Here is a 17,402-nt window from a genome sequence, read left to right as displayed (position 1 = left end):
CTGAGTCTTTAATTTACTTTTCAAGATTTTTTTTTCCTACATTTAAAAAAAATATTTATATAAAAATAAGATTTGTAAATATGAAGCCAATCTGTTACACTTGCATGATGCTGGAAGACTTTGAATTCTATGCAAATTTGGCAGCAATTTTGATATGAACTTGTAAATTCTAAAATATTTTGTTTTCTTGCCCACACATATTTAGCTCCAAAGGCAATGGCCTAATCATACTAAATAATCCTTAGCTATTATGATGGCCTGAACAGATCCTGAATGTAACCCAGGGTTTGCTTTACTGCCTTACCTTTAAGGTATATTTGTTCATGAATGTCTGTGATACTCAGTAATTCTGCGTTTTGCTGCTGACAGCTCCTCCTAGCTTGGTGCCATGTGAGAGCCGAGTCAGAATTTATTTGGTAGTGAACATTTGTTGACGGATCTGTAGTCCATGTGCTGTCTTTATCTGTGGAAAGAATAATAACAACAGAGATCATAGTAACTGGCCACAGAAAACTGAGTTGCAGGTTCTCATTCTGTGCAGCAGGTTCTCATTCTCTCCTTAAATTTCACCTGGGCTGCTCTCTCAAGCCCACTGAAAACGTTGTGAGCAGATGGGGAAGGACAAAATGAAGGCCAGAAAGCTGACTAGTAAAGCTGACTTGTACTGCCCCCTGTTCTATGAAGAGAACAGAGTCAGGAGTTACCACAAGGAAAGTGATTTCATGGAGTCCGTGGCAGAAGTTGCAGGAGAACATTTTGTAATATTTGTGCAACATCTCCTTCTCTCTCTGGATAGCAGCTCCCACTGAGAGCTGTAAGAACTAGCTATAGACCTGAATTTAGCATCAAAATACTTCATAGATAACATCCTCATTCAAAGTGCCTCTGGATGTGCCTGTCACACAGCAATGGTGCTGAGCAGCACCACGCTCCTCCTCTGATTACCTTTGCATCTTTGATTTGTTGACAATCTCTACACAAAATCAAGTACTTGTTCAATCAAGTACAACACAAAATTTTATCAGGTATTTGATCACTCCCAAAAGTCAGTATGAAGATGACTTTTGAAAAAAGAACTGAAAGCTGGGACTACCTTTCAAAAACTCTGAAAATTACTCAATGACTCTATGTCACACCTTCAGGGCTCAGTGTGTGAGATATCCATGCAGGAACCTGGAAAGCACAGTTGACTAGGGATGTGTGCCACACTGAAAGTCCACTTTAAATCAAGTGGAGTAAAGGGACATTCTAATAACAAAAGACAATGTTGAACAGGAGCCATGGGGAGAAATATAGAGGAAAGATGAGATGTGTCAGGTGGAAACTTCAACATTATGAATGCAAAACTCTCCAGGCCATAAAGGGAGATAGAGGGGTAAGTGACCACAGATATAAAAGAAAGTGATTGAAATTGCAGAGAAATGCCACGGGATGGAAAGGCTGCTTCCTGGACAACATGAACAGGGCTTAAAAGCATGGATAAAAAGACACATTCCACTTTAGCAAAAAAATATGTTCACATGAGAATCATGCAAATTGAAACATTAACTTGAACATCAATCTTCCTACAGTGCTCTTTTTTGTGCCCACAACTTTCACAACGGGAGTCCTCAGAAGAGGGTTGTACAAAAGTGACAGCACACATCCTGGCTGGGAAGCAGTAAGGAGCTCGGAATTATTGTGCTGCTCAGCAACACCCCCACAGCAAGTGGGAACTGAATGCTGATTTACTCTTGAATCACTCTCTTCACAACTTTGTGCAACATGTCATTTCTTTGCATAGTGAGCTGCAGCCTGTGGCAATGCATCGTATACTAAAATGCATTCTTGTAAGTTATGCACTGTTATTATAAAGATAATCATATTCTGCTCGTGCTGGTTTGCCAAAGGCATGCTGAGGGGACCTGGGAGGGAGAAGGTTTACCTCCAAATGGGCAAAAGCCATACCGCTGGTCCGTGTTGTAGTCGGCAGTGGTCGCGCACCAGAGCCAGCCGTCGGCGCGGCCCGCGGCCGTGCACTCCGCCCACCACTGCTGCTTGTACATGAAAGGGAAAACACACGGCGCCCCAAAAGCATTTCCTAGCAGCGTGAAGGTCTCTGAGAAGACAAAATGATAACACGAATATGAAAAGTAGCAAATTAATGTAAACTAGAGAAAAAGTAAGGTCTGGGGCAGAATTGCATCACAAAGTGCTTTCCATGGTTCCTGTCCCACAATCATAACAAAAATTGCTTCAGCACTTTTTCCAACTTCAGCTGCTAACATATTTTAGAGCGGCACTGTTCTGATGCAAAATAACACACCATAGATGGGGTCTATAATTAAATTTCTGACCAAGACACTTTTACAATCTTAATAAAGATCCAGAGGTCTACCCTAAAATACTTCTATTTCAAACAATGTTAAGATTTATATAATATGTGCAAGAGCAAGAACTAATATTTATAATCTTGATTCCCGGGGAAAAAAGGAAACATATTATACTATCTCTCTGTGTTTTTATTCCAGTGACTATTCTAAATATCTTGTACAGTGAAGCAGCTTCCCACATGCAAAGCTGAGTTCATTGCTCAAATATCCTGTGATGTGGCTTTGGGAGCATTCATTCTGGATGTGGGAAAGCCAGTCAGAACAATTAGACTTCAGTTAATCAAAAAGGTAATTGCACTGGTGACTGTAATAATTCCATGAGAATCCTCATCTCCTGAGTCATAAAAGCCACGCTTCCTCTGCTTAAATCAGTACTTTTACTCAGGTCACCGATATTGTGCTTCATTCTTGGGGATGTAAATTTCATATCCCAGTGACTGTATAAGAAATTTATTCGTCTTTATGTGCTCTGTTAATAATGTGGTGACACAGTATGGTGAGCAATAGTGACTTTAGAGAATACCTATACATAGTATAGAATGCTATATGTGGTATGAGAGTAAGTATGTATATACATATTCACTAAAAATATGTATTTATAGAATATATAGAGAGTACATGTAATACTTATATTACTTGAAATGCTAATGTACTATAATGCATAGACTAAAAAAGTGTGTGTATATGATACAGGCTTGGACATAAATATAACATTAAATTCAAGGTTAAGTACCTCAGTGTATGGATTTTCTAAATCTGGTGGTCACTGAAGGAGTCAGAGTAGTCAGAGCCAAAGATCCTAAACACTGTAATACTCACAAAGTAATTAATGCAAAGGAGGAAACAATCAAATTTTTGTACCTTCATATCCTTGGGAACATAACACATCCATGGCCCCATAGATATTCCATTTATTCTTTGCACTCAGCTCCTTCTTTAACAAAACGTTATCATGCTCTTCATTGCCAGGACTGAAAAATAAATCTTCTCCTTGGATTGCAAGGAGGCTTTCATTTCTGCATTCCCACCACTGGAGCTCACTTTTCTGATTACAGGGATACAGGGTGACCATGGCCTGATCCTTCTTCAGTGGCACCCCCAGGCATAGTTTCAGTTTCACACTCATAAGTTGATGATCTGTGATCCACCTGAATTTTTGTGATTCATTGTCTTGATTGCAAGTGGCAGTTCTAACTGACTGTGCAATAGATGCCTCAAGACAGAGCCTGTTGACTTTATTATACAGTAAAAATGTTTTAATGTCTGTAAAACAAAACAACACATAGCAAATAGTTATTGTAGGATATATGTGTAGTGGATACACTATATGATTCTACTTCTCATTCACATGAACAAGAAGTCATTGCATTCATGTCAGATAAAAACATTCTATTTTTCAAGAGGATCCAGACCAACATCAATTTTTCTGATTAAAAATAAAGTAGACAATAGAAAATGTATGTCATGATTATACATCACCATGCTGTGGATAAACGGCGGGCAGCAGAAGCTGAGCTGAGCACAGCTTGTTGGATGGTTTTACATCAGTGAATTCCCTCAGCCACACTGCCATTACCATTACCTTGTTCCATCCAACCTATGCTCAGATGCATGGCCTGGTAGATCTCTGACCTCTATGAACTTTTCCCACTCTTCCAGATCTTACAGGTCTCCCAGTGGGCACACTGCCATCTTTGCTGAGACATTTGTCTCCCCTCTCCCAAATCCACCTTTCCTTTCCTTTCCTTTCCTTTCCTTTCCTTTCCTTTCCTTTCCTTTCCTTTCCTTTCCTTTCCTTTCCTCATATAAATGTGAGTGAACTGGTTTGGGCTTCTCAGGGGTCATTCTGGGATCCTCAGCCTTGCTGACTACAAGATCTGCCATCCCCTACTATGAGCACTGACTATAAAACTAGGAATGACTTTGGGAAGCCAGTCGCAGTCTGAGAAAGTAGCAAGGACCAGGGAATTAGTAGCATCTGACACGGACACAGTGTGTAAAGGCTGGTGGAAGTTAGAAGGTACACCTGCACCAGAAATTGAGTCCCTAGCTCTTCAGGCAGTTTATCTGATCATGCCTGGAGTGTTGGCTTCAAGGGAAGGTAGAAGCAGGGGAGCTAATTTCAGTCCTTACCAGCAGCAGTTGTGAACCATGCCTATGAATTTGCTCTGCTGCCTTGTCTTGTGCTTTGTGACCCATCTGGTTGTATTTCCTGCCAAAGTTTGTGGGATTCATAACCAGTTTTTGTCCCTGATACATATCTTGAGCATTGGGTGTGATATTCAATAAAAATGTATTTAAGAGGTCAAAGACATTTCCTTAAAAATCTTGCAAAGAAATTGAAATCTATGTAATTGAGACTAGCCAGTACACTGAAAATAATTCTTCTGGCCTGCAGGGAGACCGTGGTGATTAAAAAAATACCAATACTCTGATACAATCTGTGCCAAAACTCAGGAGTTAGGTGAAAGGATTTAACCTTAAACATTCAGGTCCGCAGAATACCTACAAGAGAGAAGTGCAGCTAAAGGGAGAGCAGTAATGTTGTACACTGCAATTCCACAAGAGCTTTCCTAAACTTAATCCAATTGTGTTAAAAAAAAAATCCATCCACTTTATCAATGCCAGTGAAATCAATGAGTCTGTTTAAAACAATGAATAAAACCCCCTTTACAGTCTGTGAATATCTTAATGTCCTACCAATATTTCTGCATTTCGCCACTTCTAGAGATTTTCCCTGCCTGATTTTGCAAAGCATTACCCAGACACCAACAGCTCAAAAATCAGTATTAAAGAATTAAATAGTTATTTAAAATGGCATTTAAACATGTATTTTCTTAGGTCTGATCTTCTGGGGTAATTGAAATGATAGTGCCACTATATATATATTAACAAAACCATTAAGGATTGAGTCTCTGGTTCTTTCTCTAACCATTTCTTTTTTTCTGTGTGATTGTTCCCCTGCCTCTTGCCTGCCATTAAGAGGTTCCCCATCCCCAAACTAATAATGTACCTATTGGCAATACCACAGAGCCACAATCACCCAGAAAAGCCAGAGGAGTGGAAGCATTTCATTGACAACCTTCACAGGAAGCAAGCAGGAGGCACTTACCCGCCAGTTGCAAAGAGCTGTGAACAAGAGAAAGAAGAAGCAAGAGCCCAGAGAACATAATTGTAAATGCTGTTTCCTTTCCTTCCCTTCAGCAAAACCTGGATGGTGAGAGTTGCTGGTGGTAAAGTCCTGCTGAGGAGAGGACAGCGGCCGCTCCTCCCGGCTTTGCAGGCTGGGTGGTTGGGTAAAAACTCCCAGTGCTAAATAAGGAAACATTCTGTCACATGCCACATTTCTACAAAACAAGACCACGTGGCACAAATTTTACCCTCAAAAAAGAATGACATCTCACTGAGGGCAGACCATGCTTCCTTGGGAAAGAAAGTGGTCCCAAGTTTATATCTCACTACATTCCCACTGTCTCTGCTGAGGAGACATGTGGAGCTCGTTGGATCAAATCAGCAACTAAATACTAAAGACAGAAATTCAGCCTTAGCTTTTAAATCTTACATCTTACCTACAAAAAAATCTATCAGGAAAACACAGAAGCCTCATATTTTTATCTGTGAGATGAGACAAAAGTGAATTTTATTCACTTTTTTCTCATCTAAATTTATTCTGCAGGACATTAGAAAAAATTCTGCTCTTCTACAGGAGTTTGCCATTATCCCACATTTCTACATAAATGTAACTAGAAAACTACATGAAAAATGGCTTATTGGAAAATCAATGCTTCCTTTTCTTATGAAGTAGGTAATTCTTGTTGGAGAGCCATACCAAAAGCCAGTCACAATTTCAGGAAATGCCACATATTGCTTTTTACCCAGATCAAGATCCTACCTAGGGCCAGCACTCAGCATTTTAGCTTCCAAATTTAAAGACCGAAACTTGAGAAAAACAGCGCTCTCAATATTCTGTTCCTGACCACTGCAAGACTGTCCCTATACCTGTCTAAAGGCCTGATTTTATCACAGCAGGTTTTTTAAATGGAAATATTTTGTTTTGTTTAGAAAAACCTCTAATGGAGGAAATGGAAAAAGCAATCTGTGATATAAAATTATCATTTGAAGCATAGTAACATACTGATTGGCACCTGTAGCAAAAGTATGATATCAAGAAAATTTGTCATCCTCTTCTGTTTTTAGCCAAGGTGACTGCGTTTCCCAAATACAGGATTTGATCCTGCTTGTCTGCTCAGCAGAAAGACAATGCAAGAAAGGGGGTTTATTCCCTGAGAAAATATACAGGATTAAAATAAAAGAAAGAAATTGAACAGTGAAATAAGAAATTACAAGGAAATGCTAGATGTTAGGACAAGTTAACTGAATTTTCTGTTTCAGATTATGACAAAATGTACTAACAACAAGGATAAAGTCAACCACTTCTTTTGTAAAATACATTTTTTTTCTAAAAACTTCTATTTTTTAATCTGCTGCTAAAGATCTTGTCTAGAAAGAGCAAGTGTTCTTTGGCTTTAAGTGATATCCTTCATGATGACAATATTTCCTTACACAGTGTGACCTATTTATATACAAGATACATTGTCATTTATATTGTCAGGGATTTTAACAGCCTTGTTTTATCCTGGAGCCTGTACAACATGAGGCCAGGAGGAATTACATTTTCTTCTCAGTTGGACGTTTTGTAATAACTAAGAAATTAAAGGAAATTATCCATTTTCTTCAGCTCCTCTGCACCTCAAGCCACATCAGAGCCAGTTGCAGCCTGGTAGTAAAGGAAACACTGTTTTCCCATCAGCCTGGGTTCAGATGGCTCTTAGGGCAAAAAATCTGAACAATTTTACTGCATCCTTTATACCCCAAACACACCTGGTGTGCTTGCACCTCTCCTCCTACAGCTAGGACTGTGAATGATGGGGTGCTGTGCTGATTCCTGCAAAGGGGTACCTGCTCAAAGCTGCTGAAATCCTTGAGGACAGACTGCAAGGAAGAGCAAAGCTAGAACAGCCAACCTTACAATGTCCCTTGCACCTGACACATACCTCAGGGAGCACCAGGCAGGAGGTGGCACTGCCTTCTTGTTCCTTTGCACTTGTGGAATCTGGCAGTGTCAGGCACCTGCCCCAAGCCACTGCTCACAGGTGAAGCTCAGCACAAGATGCATCCAGCCATGGGGTGCAGGTGGGCCAGTCCCAATCTGAAAGGTCAGAAATTGGGCTAACAACAAAGAGCTACTCCCTGGCATGAGTATACACAATTCTCTGATACTTCAAATTCAATTGTTATGCTAATATCCCCAACACTAGTTTCTTTTTGAGAGTACTGATAGCATAAAAGTTGAGCTGTTAAGGATTCTCTGGAATCCCACCAAGTCCATTAAACTTCTACTATCTCTAAGGTTAAGGGGAAAAGCTCAACATCAACACTACATTATACCCACCTCTCTAATGGGTCTGAATGCATAGGAGGTGGGAGGTAACATGCCATGGTGGCTTTGCAGGTGATAATTTGCCAGTTACTGATGTTAGGTGTTCACAGACTGCTGCAGTGACATAGGAAGACCCATACAGTGCTTTGGGATCCCTTCCAAGCAAAGATCTGCTCTGATGAAAAAGCAGCTATGGGCAGGGTAAGTGTGCCCATTCAGCAGCTGCAGGGGCTGAGAGCAGCCCCCCAGCCATGTGGGCTCATTGCAGGCTCCTTGTTCTCATGGGTTATGGCATTCATTGGTCTTCCATTGCCACATTTTATTGAATATTTTGATGAGCCTGCTATTTTTTTGGTCAGGTTCTACAAGGATGTAGAGGTACTAAAAGGATGCAACAAGGATGATAGGTACTCTTTGCCATAATCCTTCACAATCTTTTTCATTCAGGATGATAAAGGTAACAGTTTAAAGTTTTTCTGACAAGGTCAGACAAATGAAATCCACACAGATCAAAATAAGAGCTAATTTAGGGAAATAAACCATGAGATTGAAAGTACTAAGTGGTTATTGTATTAATTTGCTTGATTTCTGTACCTACCTAGTGAAAGCAACCACAAAGCATGTAGTAATTAAGCAGAAATATTTTTATTTTTCACCATCCTACTCTGATTTGATTGGTAATAGACTAAACAAGTTTCCCCAAGCAGAATCCATTTTGCCCATGACAGTGATTGGTGAGTAATCTCTCCCTGTTCTCATCTCAACCTATGAGTCTTTTGTGGTGCAAGTGTCAATTATGTCAGCTTGGGGAAGAACAGCCAGGAAAGGATGTGTACTGAAATTAAATCAGTTTTGCCTTATGGGCTTATATTCAGACTTAACTTTTGAAAAATGTAATGTAGCAATGTTAAATCATTAATGTAATCTCCTGGGAAGTGTGCAAGTTGCGTAACATCTAAGAACGTTACACATGCTTAAATAATATTTAACAATAAATATAATTTTCTTTAATGTTTGGAAGGCTGTGAATTACATAATGCAATTAAAAGATCATTAAAAATTCCATTGACAAGAGGGACCACATTTAAGGGAGGGAGGAGTCCCCCATCTAGGACACTGCACCCAAGGGTGCACATCACAGCTGCAGAGGCTGCAAAGGCCTGCCTGGTGACACAAGCACCTGAACCTCAATAGTTTGGCTGAGGCACAGCAGACAAACATATCTCCATGAGTTCTGGCTTGCAGATACACTCATCAACCTTTTGTACTACCTTTAACTGCTTCTTGTTAACTGAGCTCAGCAATCATTGGAAATAATCAACATGCATTTTTGGACTATTGTTTAAATAGTGGATAGTGGAAGAAAAAATAATTAGTCCAGTCATACTTCCTGGATACCAGTATATAGTTTTAAAAATAACTGGAAAAATGCCTGTTCTTTATATTATCTCTATTAACCTTTGTTTTCTTCCTTTGCTTTATCACTGTTTCCTTTCTTATTTAAAAAAAAGTGTATAACATTTTCCCATGGGCAAACACTTCAACGAGCATCTGAGCAATGCTTTTAGTCATATAGTTTAGTGTTAGGGTGTCCTGTGACAAGCAGGGAATTGTCCTTGATGATCCTTATGAGTTCTTTCCAACTGAAGGTATTCTTTGATTCTGTGATTTTTTTTCCAAGATTTTAAATCCTTTTCTTTTTTGTAGAATTGCCTACCAAATTTAAACACCAAATTTGGCTTGAATACCTCAGAGAAATATGCTGAAACAGGAAAGTTGGCAAGAAAATATATTTAAAACATTTTCTTCCCCCACTGCCTGTGGATTGGTGAGATCCAGAACATTATTTTAAAGATGGGCAGCAAGGGTGTGTGAAAAATACCATATCTGAAAAATGTCTTGATGCCTAACACAGATTCATGGTCTGACCTATGTGTCAGTCTCTGTTGGGGAGGAGTGACTGAAGTTTCTTTGCATCCACTGGCAAAGAAGACGCTGGACTTCCTCCCCTCCTCACAAACCTTCCAAATACAATTGTATCAAGCCTATTTTCTGAAAGAGGAAGGAAATTTCATAATTAACAGCACAGAAGGAGATAGCAGAGAGGCAGCAGACATTCAGATGGACTGTTACCAAAGGAATCTCTTAACTGCAAAACTATTAAGAGATATGTAGGGCTTAGGTTTTGTGGGTTTTTTTTTGTTGTTGTTTTGGTTTGGTTTTTTTTGTTGTTGTTGTTTGTTTGTTTGTTTGTTTTTTCCTGGTAAGTTGCACACACTTGTTCAAATAAAAGAGCAAAACGAGTTCTGTAAATAGCTGTAAGGGCTGGCTTTAATCTGAAATAGTTTCCAGATTTCCTTGTTATAAAGGGCATCTAAATCTCTCACAGCTCTTCCAGGCATAGTCTAAGCATTGTGATATCACTGCAGTGCATTTTCTTCTTTTTTACTTCCTTTTGTCATTGGAATGTCACTTCCTGCTCTGTAGGAGCAGACAGTGATTTGCCTATGGCTCAGTCATCAACTGAACAACATCAGTTCAGTTTACATACTTCTCAGTACTGTCTAATGCTGAGAAATCACCTTACTTAGTCTGAATGTGCCCTGGGCACTTTATGTTGGTCACACCATTTGTGCAGAATTGCCTCTTTTGGAGAGAAAGACACCTATCCTTTCCCTAAATTAATCCAGATTTAGTAAGACAGTCAATTGAGTGGCAAAGAGCTACGAGGGCGATGGTCATGGATGGGATTTACAGTTCAGATCCCCTTTTCAGGACCAGTTTTGTTTGCCTTCTTAGTGCTGACAACGCAAACTCCTCGTGCTGCAGGGAGTCGAGGGCAGGCATGTGCTAGCCCAGCCACCCGCCACGGGCATCCAGGGAGACCAGCCACTCCCTAACCCTTCTCTCTCTCTTCCGTCACCTACTCCTTGCTGTATGGACACAAAAAAAGGTGTGGGGAATGATCTTACCTGAGATAAACCAGGCACCACATTTAGGAATTTTGAGAAAATTAGATTCATCTTCCTTTATCCATTGCTGGTACTCCATAACTCCTTGACTGTTGTGAACAGGACAGTCAGTGAACTGCAGCCAGTGAACTGCTAGCACCTTAAAACCTCCATGTGTAACGACCTTACAAAATAATTCATCAGGCCAGAGCTCTACCCAAAGCTGCCCCGATTTTGAACTCATGCAGGAACTAAAAAATAATTTAAAGATTAGTGTATTTGTTCCTAGCTCTGCCCTTGTGCCACCTGTCAGGTGCTCCTCCCTTCCATAATCAAATCATAAGTCCTCTAATTTTTGCATCTGCACAAAATTATCTTGTTTTGAAGCCTATATGACATCTAGAAAAATGTTTTTAGTTCTTCAGACACAAGATCTTGTGTCGTGGTACACTGCATTAAAAACTGCTAGGATGATCTGAATTGCCTCTAGAAAGCTGATGAACCTTGCTCAAAGGTTCAAACTCAAGTCAGAGCCAGTTTCCAACTAAAGGATATCCAAGGCTACATTCTCTGCTGCCAATGTCATGATTTTTTCTGTCGCCACTTTTCTCTAAATATTTGTTGAAGCAGGCACATCATCCATCAAAGTACTTTTTTTTGGATGCCGTTCAGATCACTGCATGTACAGAGTACTCTTAATTTAGCTGATTTTCCATATTATGAAGCCAATGTGCATTTAAAATGAGTTGGAGCTACTGCCCACATTTTCAATAATCTCACACTTTTACTTGGCAGCTTCATAGTCTATCACACTTAAATCTGCTCTGGAAAGCTTCAGTGCAGAATACATTTTTCTTCTCATTTTACATGAGGCAGTGATGCTGCACTCATGAGCTTAATACTTTCTACCAAAACATAGCATGCAATGTTTAAAGCCTGCTCTTCAATTCCACAGAATTTTGTCAGACACTTCATTAGGAGGCCTGTAAACAATGGAAGACAAGGAAATATTTGCAAGAACATTTCCTACATGAGGAGATTTGTTTAGTTTACACAAATCGTGCCCAACTCTGAGTAAAACAAAAGGATAGATTAAGGGTGAAAACCTAATATGATGTTTGGGCTGCAAGGCAACTCCATTTTTTTTAAAATTTGATTCTTTTTAACTTGTACAGACAAGCTGTAATACTTGGAGAAATTTGCAATTCTCAATAAATGCTGGGAGAAGCTAGGCAAGGTTTAAATGTATCAAAATACCAAGGAATTATAAGACAGGCAGACTAAATTTAATTCCTGAAAAAGTAATAGAAAAAGCAGTACTATTTGCTAATCATGAGATGATGACTAGATAATAAGGAAGCATTGTCCTAAAAAAAGAACAGTAATTAGTAGCTTATGTTGGGCTGGTAGGTGTACTGACAAGGATTTTAGAAAGATTTGGTGCCATTCTGTATGTTAACAGCTCAAATAATGGGAAAGTGTACTTAATAAATTATTTCAGCTTTGTTTTATGGTTTAAGCCCAGCTGGTAATTAGCCACTCTTAATTAATTTAAATAGTACTCAGGAAAAGGAAATATCGCAGAGCTGTCTATTCTGTAAATGAGTGCAGGCATGTGTCCTTCACCCCTGACAGTGAACACATCCCCAAAGGGGTTTCGAGGTCCAGTTTGGCATGACCAGCATTCCAGGGGCCATTCCCATGAAGCAGTTGAACACAGCTGGTGCCAGCCTGTTCTGGAGGAACCAAGAGGTTACTTGGGCCACTGCAGCCCAGCTGTGCTGAGGAGCCAGAGACACAGCAAAGCACTCCAACACTGTCAGGACAGAAACGTTGCCAAGGCTGCCCAGGAAAGAGCTGAAATCACAGTTTCTGTTGGAAATTTTAAAACAGGTGCTGGATCTTTCAGCAGTTGATCAGTTTTAGCTGACCCTGCTTTTGGGCAGGACCTTTTCAGTTCCCTATTTCTATTATGTATATGATTATAGGTTTGTATTCACAGGATATATCAAATTCTAAGACCTTAAAGCTTTAAATATATCATGCCTTGCATTGTGTGCTTTAGTATTTGGAAAAAGAAATGGCATTCACACTTCTCTTTCAGTGGCATTCAGAACCATAGAAATCATGCTTATCCAAACATCTTTAAACTGCTTCCTAAATTGAAAATAAGGTATTTTGAAGCTTAAAGATATGAAGTGACACATTGTTTTACAATATAATTAGTGTGACATGGAAGTAACACATTCCAGTAAAATATCACAATGTGTCTGTGTACTGAAGATTTATGTAATGTTTGTTTTTATAATAATATGAAGTAAAGTGCAAGGTAAGAACTTGATAGCTGCAGCACGACAACAGATTGGCCCAATGCTGTTTGTTAGGAATTACAATTGTTATTTTTGCAATTGCCTTGATGAACTTCACATTTCGAGTTTCTCTGAGAAAGGATGCTCCCATGTGAGGAATCATCACCAACTTTTCTGCACACACCAGGTGAAGCACCTTCTGTGCTCTGCTCTGCTTCCTCTGTCTATTCACGCAGACAGGAGTGATATGAAGGAAGAGACTGGATCCATGCATGCTTCTCCATGGTAATTTGATTTTGCAGAGGCCAGTAGGTAGTGGGCACTCATTGGGGGACCCTGCACATCATGAAGAGATGGAGGAAAACAGGCAATTGTAGGGGTTAAGGTCCTAACGGGAAGCAGAGTACTGAGAGGCAAATAGAAGTCTTGGAAGAGAATCTGATACTGGGAGACAATATAAGTGACTGCAGAATGACAAACAGGTACCCACAGCCACTCAGAAATATGAGGATGAGGAAAATAGCCGCTTTTAGCTCCTATTTCCTTACTTTCTTTTCACAATTGAATTCTTTAGATTGTTTGATTGCTATGGTTTCATTTCACACTTGCAATATAATTAATTTCTTGAAGAATTAGGATCCCAATTTCTTGAAAGCTCACATCTGGTTTGGACCTTGATTTGGAATGCAACTTTTACAACCTACTGGAAGCACTCATCTACTTGGCCATGGGATTTTAATATATGGGAGCATCAAGCCAGCTTTGCAAGTGGGTTTATGTAGTAAATGCAGCTACAGGAAGAGACTCAAGGTGAGTATCTGATATAAGAAATTGTCCAAAGAAAGGGCCAGTGAACTATAATGAGTAAAGATACACAAATTTTGAAAATAATATTGTTTTATAAGCATCTCTCTCAGTTGTTAAACAAACAAAACAAAAAACTGTATTTAATAGAAACTTGATAGAAACTGTATTTGACAGTGGTGGAAAAGATAACCCTCTGTTTGTAGTACCCCGATGACAAGCCTAGCACTCACCTATGCCCTGAGCAACCTGGCTGTGATGCCAGGCACAGCTTCACTGCCAAGCTGCTCTGAGCAAAATGTCACACAGCAAGTGGAGAATGCTGACTTGCACATCTGTAGTCTTGTCAAGGACTCCACTCAGTGGTAAATAAAAGATGCTGCATCTCTAAAGTGCAGCAGCATGTCAGGGAAGCTTCTTGGGGTCCACATGCCAGAGCCATTGACCCAAGCTGGCCTGGGATCACCTCACTCCTGTCTGCAACCAAAGCCTTGTGCCCAGGCTGACCTGCCTCAAAGGGCAAGAAAGCTGCCAGAGATCCTCGTGTGCTGTCCTTGCACCTGCTCTGCCTCTGGAGAGGCTGGGAATGTCCATGGCTGATCTCATGAGCATCTCAGAGCTACAGCAAAATCACTCACTCACTGATGAAGAGCAGACAGACAGCTTTCCCTGAACGTAGTAAAAATCATGAGAATATTTCAAAGCATAAGGTAAGGAATGCCTTTCTTTCACTACCATCTCCATCCCTATTTCAGCAATTGCAGGACTTTTTCTAAAGCATTACCAGTGATACAGGACCTTTAGGTCATGCTGTCTACAGACTAATTCACAAAATAGGATGGTTCTTTCAAATTTCTTTCATTCTTACTCTTTATCAGTAACTGTACTGAATAGTCATACCAGCTTGAATATGGTTTTTCATTTCAGGCATTTTTACATATGAAAATACATGTGGACTATTTTCACCACTGTTTAGAAGACATCCAGTCCTGCCGTTTCTGGGCATGTACACTTCCTGATAAAGTCTGAATAGTGGGGCACAGAGGGGTGGCAGGAAGCATCCAAAGACTAAAATACAGAATGAACTTGATAAAGAATATACAGTAACTGGCTTGAGGAATTAAATGCAAAATTGAAGATTCCGAAGTAAAGAAAGACTGATCAGAGAAAATTTCTTTTAATGAAAATAATAGTAGTAAATACACATACAGAGCTACCATTGCTCTTCATGGGAAGAAGTGCATCTACATTTTATTCCTCTGAACTAAATCATAATAGTATGCCACTGGGCTATTTACAGAAAAAAAGTGTATTGTTCTTCAGATATGTTTCTTTTAGAAGTCATCAGTTGAAAAACTATGAGTCAAGCTGTGTTGGCATGAGAACAAGAGTAGAATGTCATGTTATGTTGAACACACTAAATGTGAGAACAGGCAGAAACCATTTATGAAATTCACTCTGAATGACACTTTAGTTGTCTGAACTATCAAACATCATAAGAATAATTGAGGAAAAAAACAACTTAGGAGGTACAAGAAAACATTAAACTTCTGGAATTGATATTATTATAGTAGCCAATGCAGTTTTTCTCAAATTATAAAAGCACACAAGAAGTAATGGAAAATTGTTAAAGGAAGAAAATTCATAGACAGTGGTTTTCTCTTGTGATTCTTTAAGTGAAGGCAAATGGCTTTCAAGCAAAATGTTAGGATTTCCTTCCTTTTTATCTTGCTTCCTTACTTGTTTAAAAGCCCTTCCCAAATTGTGTCACTATGCTAAGTTTCTATATCATTGAATTTCACATATTCAGTGAAGTAATTATAATGTAGCCATTTCTTTGTGGCATAATCAATTCCTTTTTATTTGAATTCCAACTAAGAATAACAGTTTCACAATTACATGAACTAAATGAACCTGCTTTGGCAAATAAACAGTCAAGAAGATAAATGGCCTCTTCTTTTCCAGGCTTTTGTTATCTTTGCAACATATGGAAATTGCACATTTCTAATTTCCTACTTCCTGTTAAAACTTGGTTGCAAACAGATTTAACTCTGAATACACCCTAAATTTTATGCACTTTTAAATGTATGATTAAGCCAATATACAAAGCAAACGGTGCCTTTGACAGAAGTTTACTTTCATAAGCAGCCTGACAAGCATGACCATCTCGTGTGGTAGTTCTGAAATGAAAAGCACTGAAAAGTTCTGTTCTGTACTATTCCCACGGCCCAGAATTAAAAAAAAAAAAATATTTTCTTGAAATATGGAGTGGAGGAGAAATCTTTGGGCAGATGGGAGATGTGTAATCAAGCCTCATTTTTACTATTCCTTTTGCACTTTGACGGATTATTCACCCCCTTACTCCCATCACTAATTAGAGGTCAATATACCTTTTATTTTGCCTTTTGTTCTTGTTTCTCAACACCCTCTGAACCCCAAGGGGGGCAGATCCAGGAGGTTGAAAAATCCGCACCTTTTCTTCAAACTGAGCGTGTTGCAGCAGAGGCAACGAACACCAGGGGGTGTTTGTTCTCTAACAAGATGTTTAAAAACAAATGTCTCCACTTTTCACAGTAACTTTGCAGAGAAAGTGCTAGCTGTTAGCTTTCTCTCAGTGGCTTCTTGGGTTGCAAAACAACCCACACAGTTCCTCTGTAGCACTCTAGCAAAAACCTCTTCCTTTCCAATGCCCCAGAGGCTTCCCCACAGGTCCACTTTCTGTTCCTCTTGGGAAAACCCCGGGTTCCCTCCCATCCTCTGCACTCTAGCATGATGCTCTGAAGCATCAGCCACATCCTTTGCACACTCTCCACTCTCAAGAAAGAAACCATCTCCTCATTTTTCTAGATGGCTCTGCCCTGTGAAAGACATCAGGAGCCAGGGCAAGGGGAGAGGCATCCTGCCTTCATCCCTGACCCCCAGCTGTGGCCTTTCCAGAGAACACAAGAACACTCAAGAAAATAGGAACAAGCACACAAAGATCTTACACTCTCCAGCCTTTCCCCATCCTCACACACACTCTCTTTCCTCATCTGAACAGTGTTCCTGAGGCAACAGTTCACTGTAGGTGCATCAGCTTTTTTTCCTCAATTCTCATATGCAAAGTATATTTAACCCTCTATTCCTTCCCCACAACCAGAAGTCTTAGCCTCCTGCACTTTTCCCTGCAGCATCTGCATTTCCCAGACCTCTGCTTTGCCATACTCAGCCTTGCCTGTCTCTCCTTGGAATGGTCAACACTTCTGGCTCAATTCAAACTCCTTCATTTCTACTTCAACCTTTCCCTTCAGTCTCCTTTGTTTGGACACTTTGCATTGAATTTTTGTTTGCCATCCTCTTACCAACCTCAGTTGATGTTTTTCACTGCACAAATCCTTTTTCCTCCAATTACTGAATATTATTCCCTCCTATGTCTAGAACCTCTTTGTCATCATTTGCCTCTTCTGGTGGGCAATGAAACACCTGCAAGTCCTCCACATATATTCCTAATTATCAACTATAAAGCAAAATTATGTCAGTCAGTTAT

The 17,402-nt window shown here is 39.7% G+C and overlaps 1 protein-coding gene across 3 annotated transcripts in view; it reads right to left on the bottom strand.

The window, feature by feature from the left end:
- LOC120501352 (macrophage mannose receptor 1-like) overlaps window positions 1-5,616 on the bottom strand; it is a 32,274-nt gene extending 26,658 nt beyond the window's left edge. For all 3 annotated transcript variants that reach the window (XM_039707520.1, XM_039707536.1, XM_039707528.1), the window contains exons 1-4: window positions 5,485-5,616; window positions 3,234-3,635; window positions 1,925-2,098; window positions 305-463 (exon numbers count right to left, since the gene is read on the bottom strand). In XM_039707520.1, the coding sequence (XP_039563454.1) occupies window positions 305-463; window positions 1,925-2,098; window positions 3,234-3,635; window positions 5,485-5,542 (793 nt within the window). In that variant the 5' untranslated portion in view covers window positions 5,543-5,616. The remainder of the gene's footprint in view (window positions 1-304; window positions 464-1,924; window positions 2,099-3,233; window positions 3,636-5,484) is intronic.
- Between the last annotated feature and the right edge of the window lie 11,786 nt (window positions 5,617-17,402).

Source organism: Passer montanus, unplaced genomic scaffold, assembly GCF_014805655.1.
Source record: "Passer montanus isolate IOZ18808 unplaced genomic scaffold, ASM1480565v1 scaffold10, whole genome shotgun sequence".
NCBI lineage: Eukaryota > Metazoa > Chordata > Aves > Passeriformes > Passeridae > Passer > Passer montanus.
The sequence above is the reverse complement of the archived record's forward strand: the minus strand, read 5'-3'. Positions and strand labels throughout refer to the sequence as shown.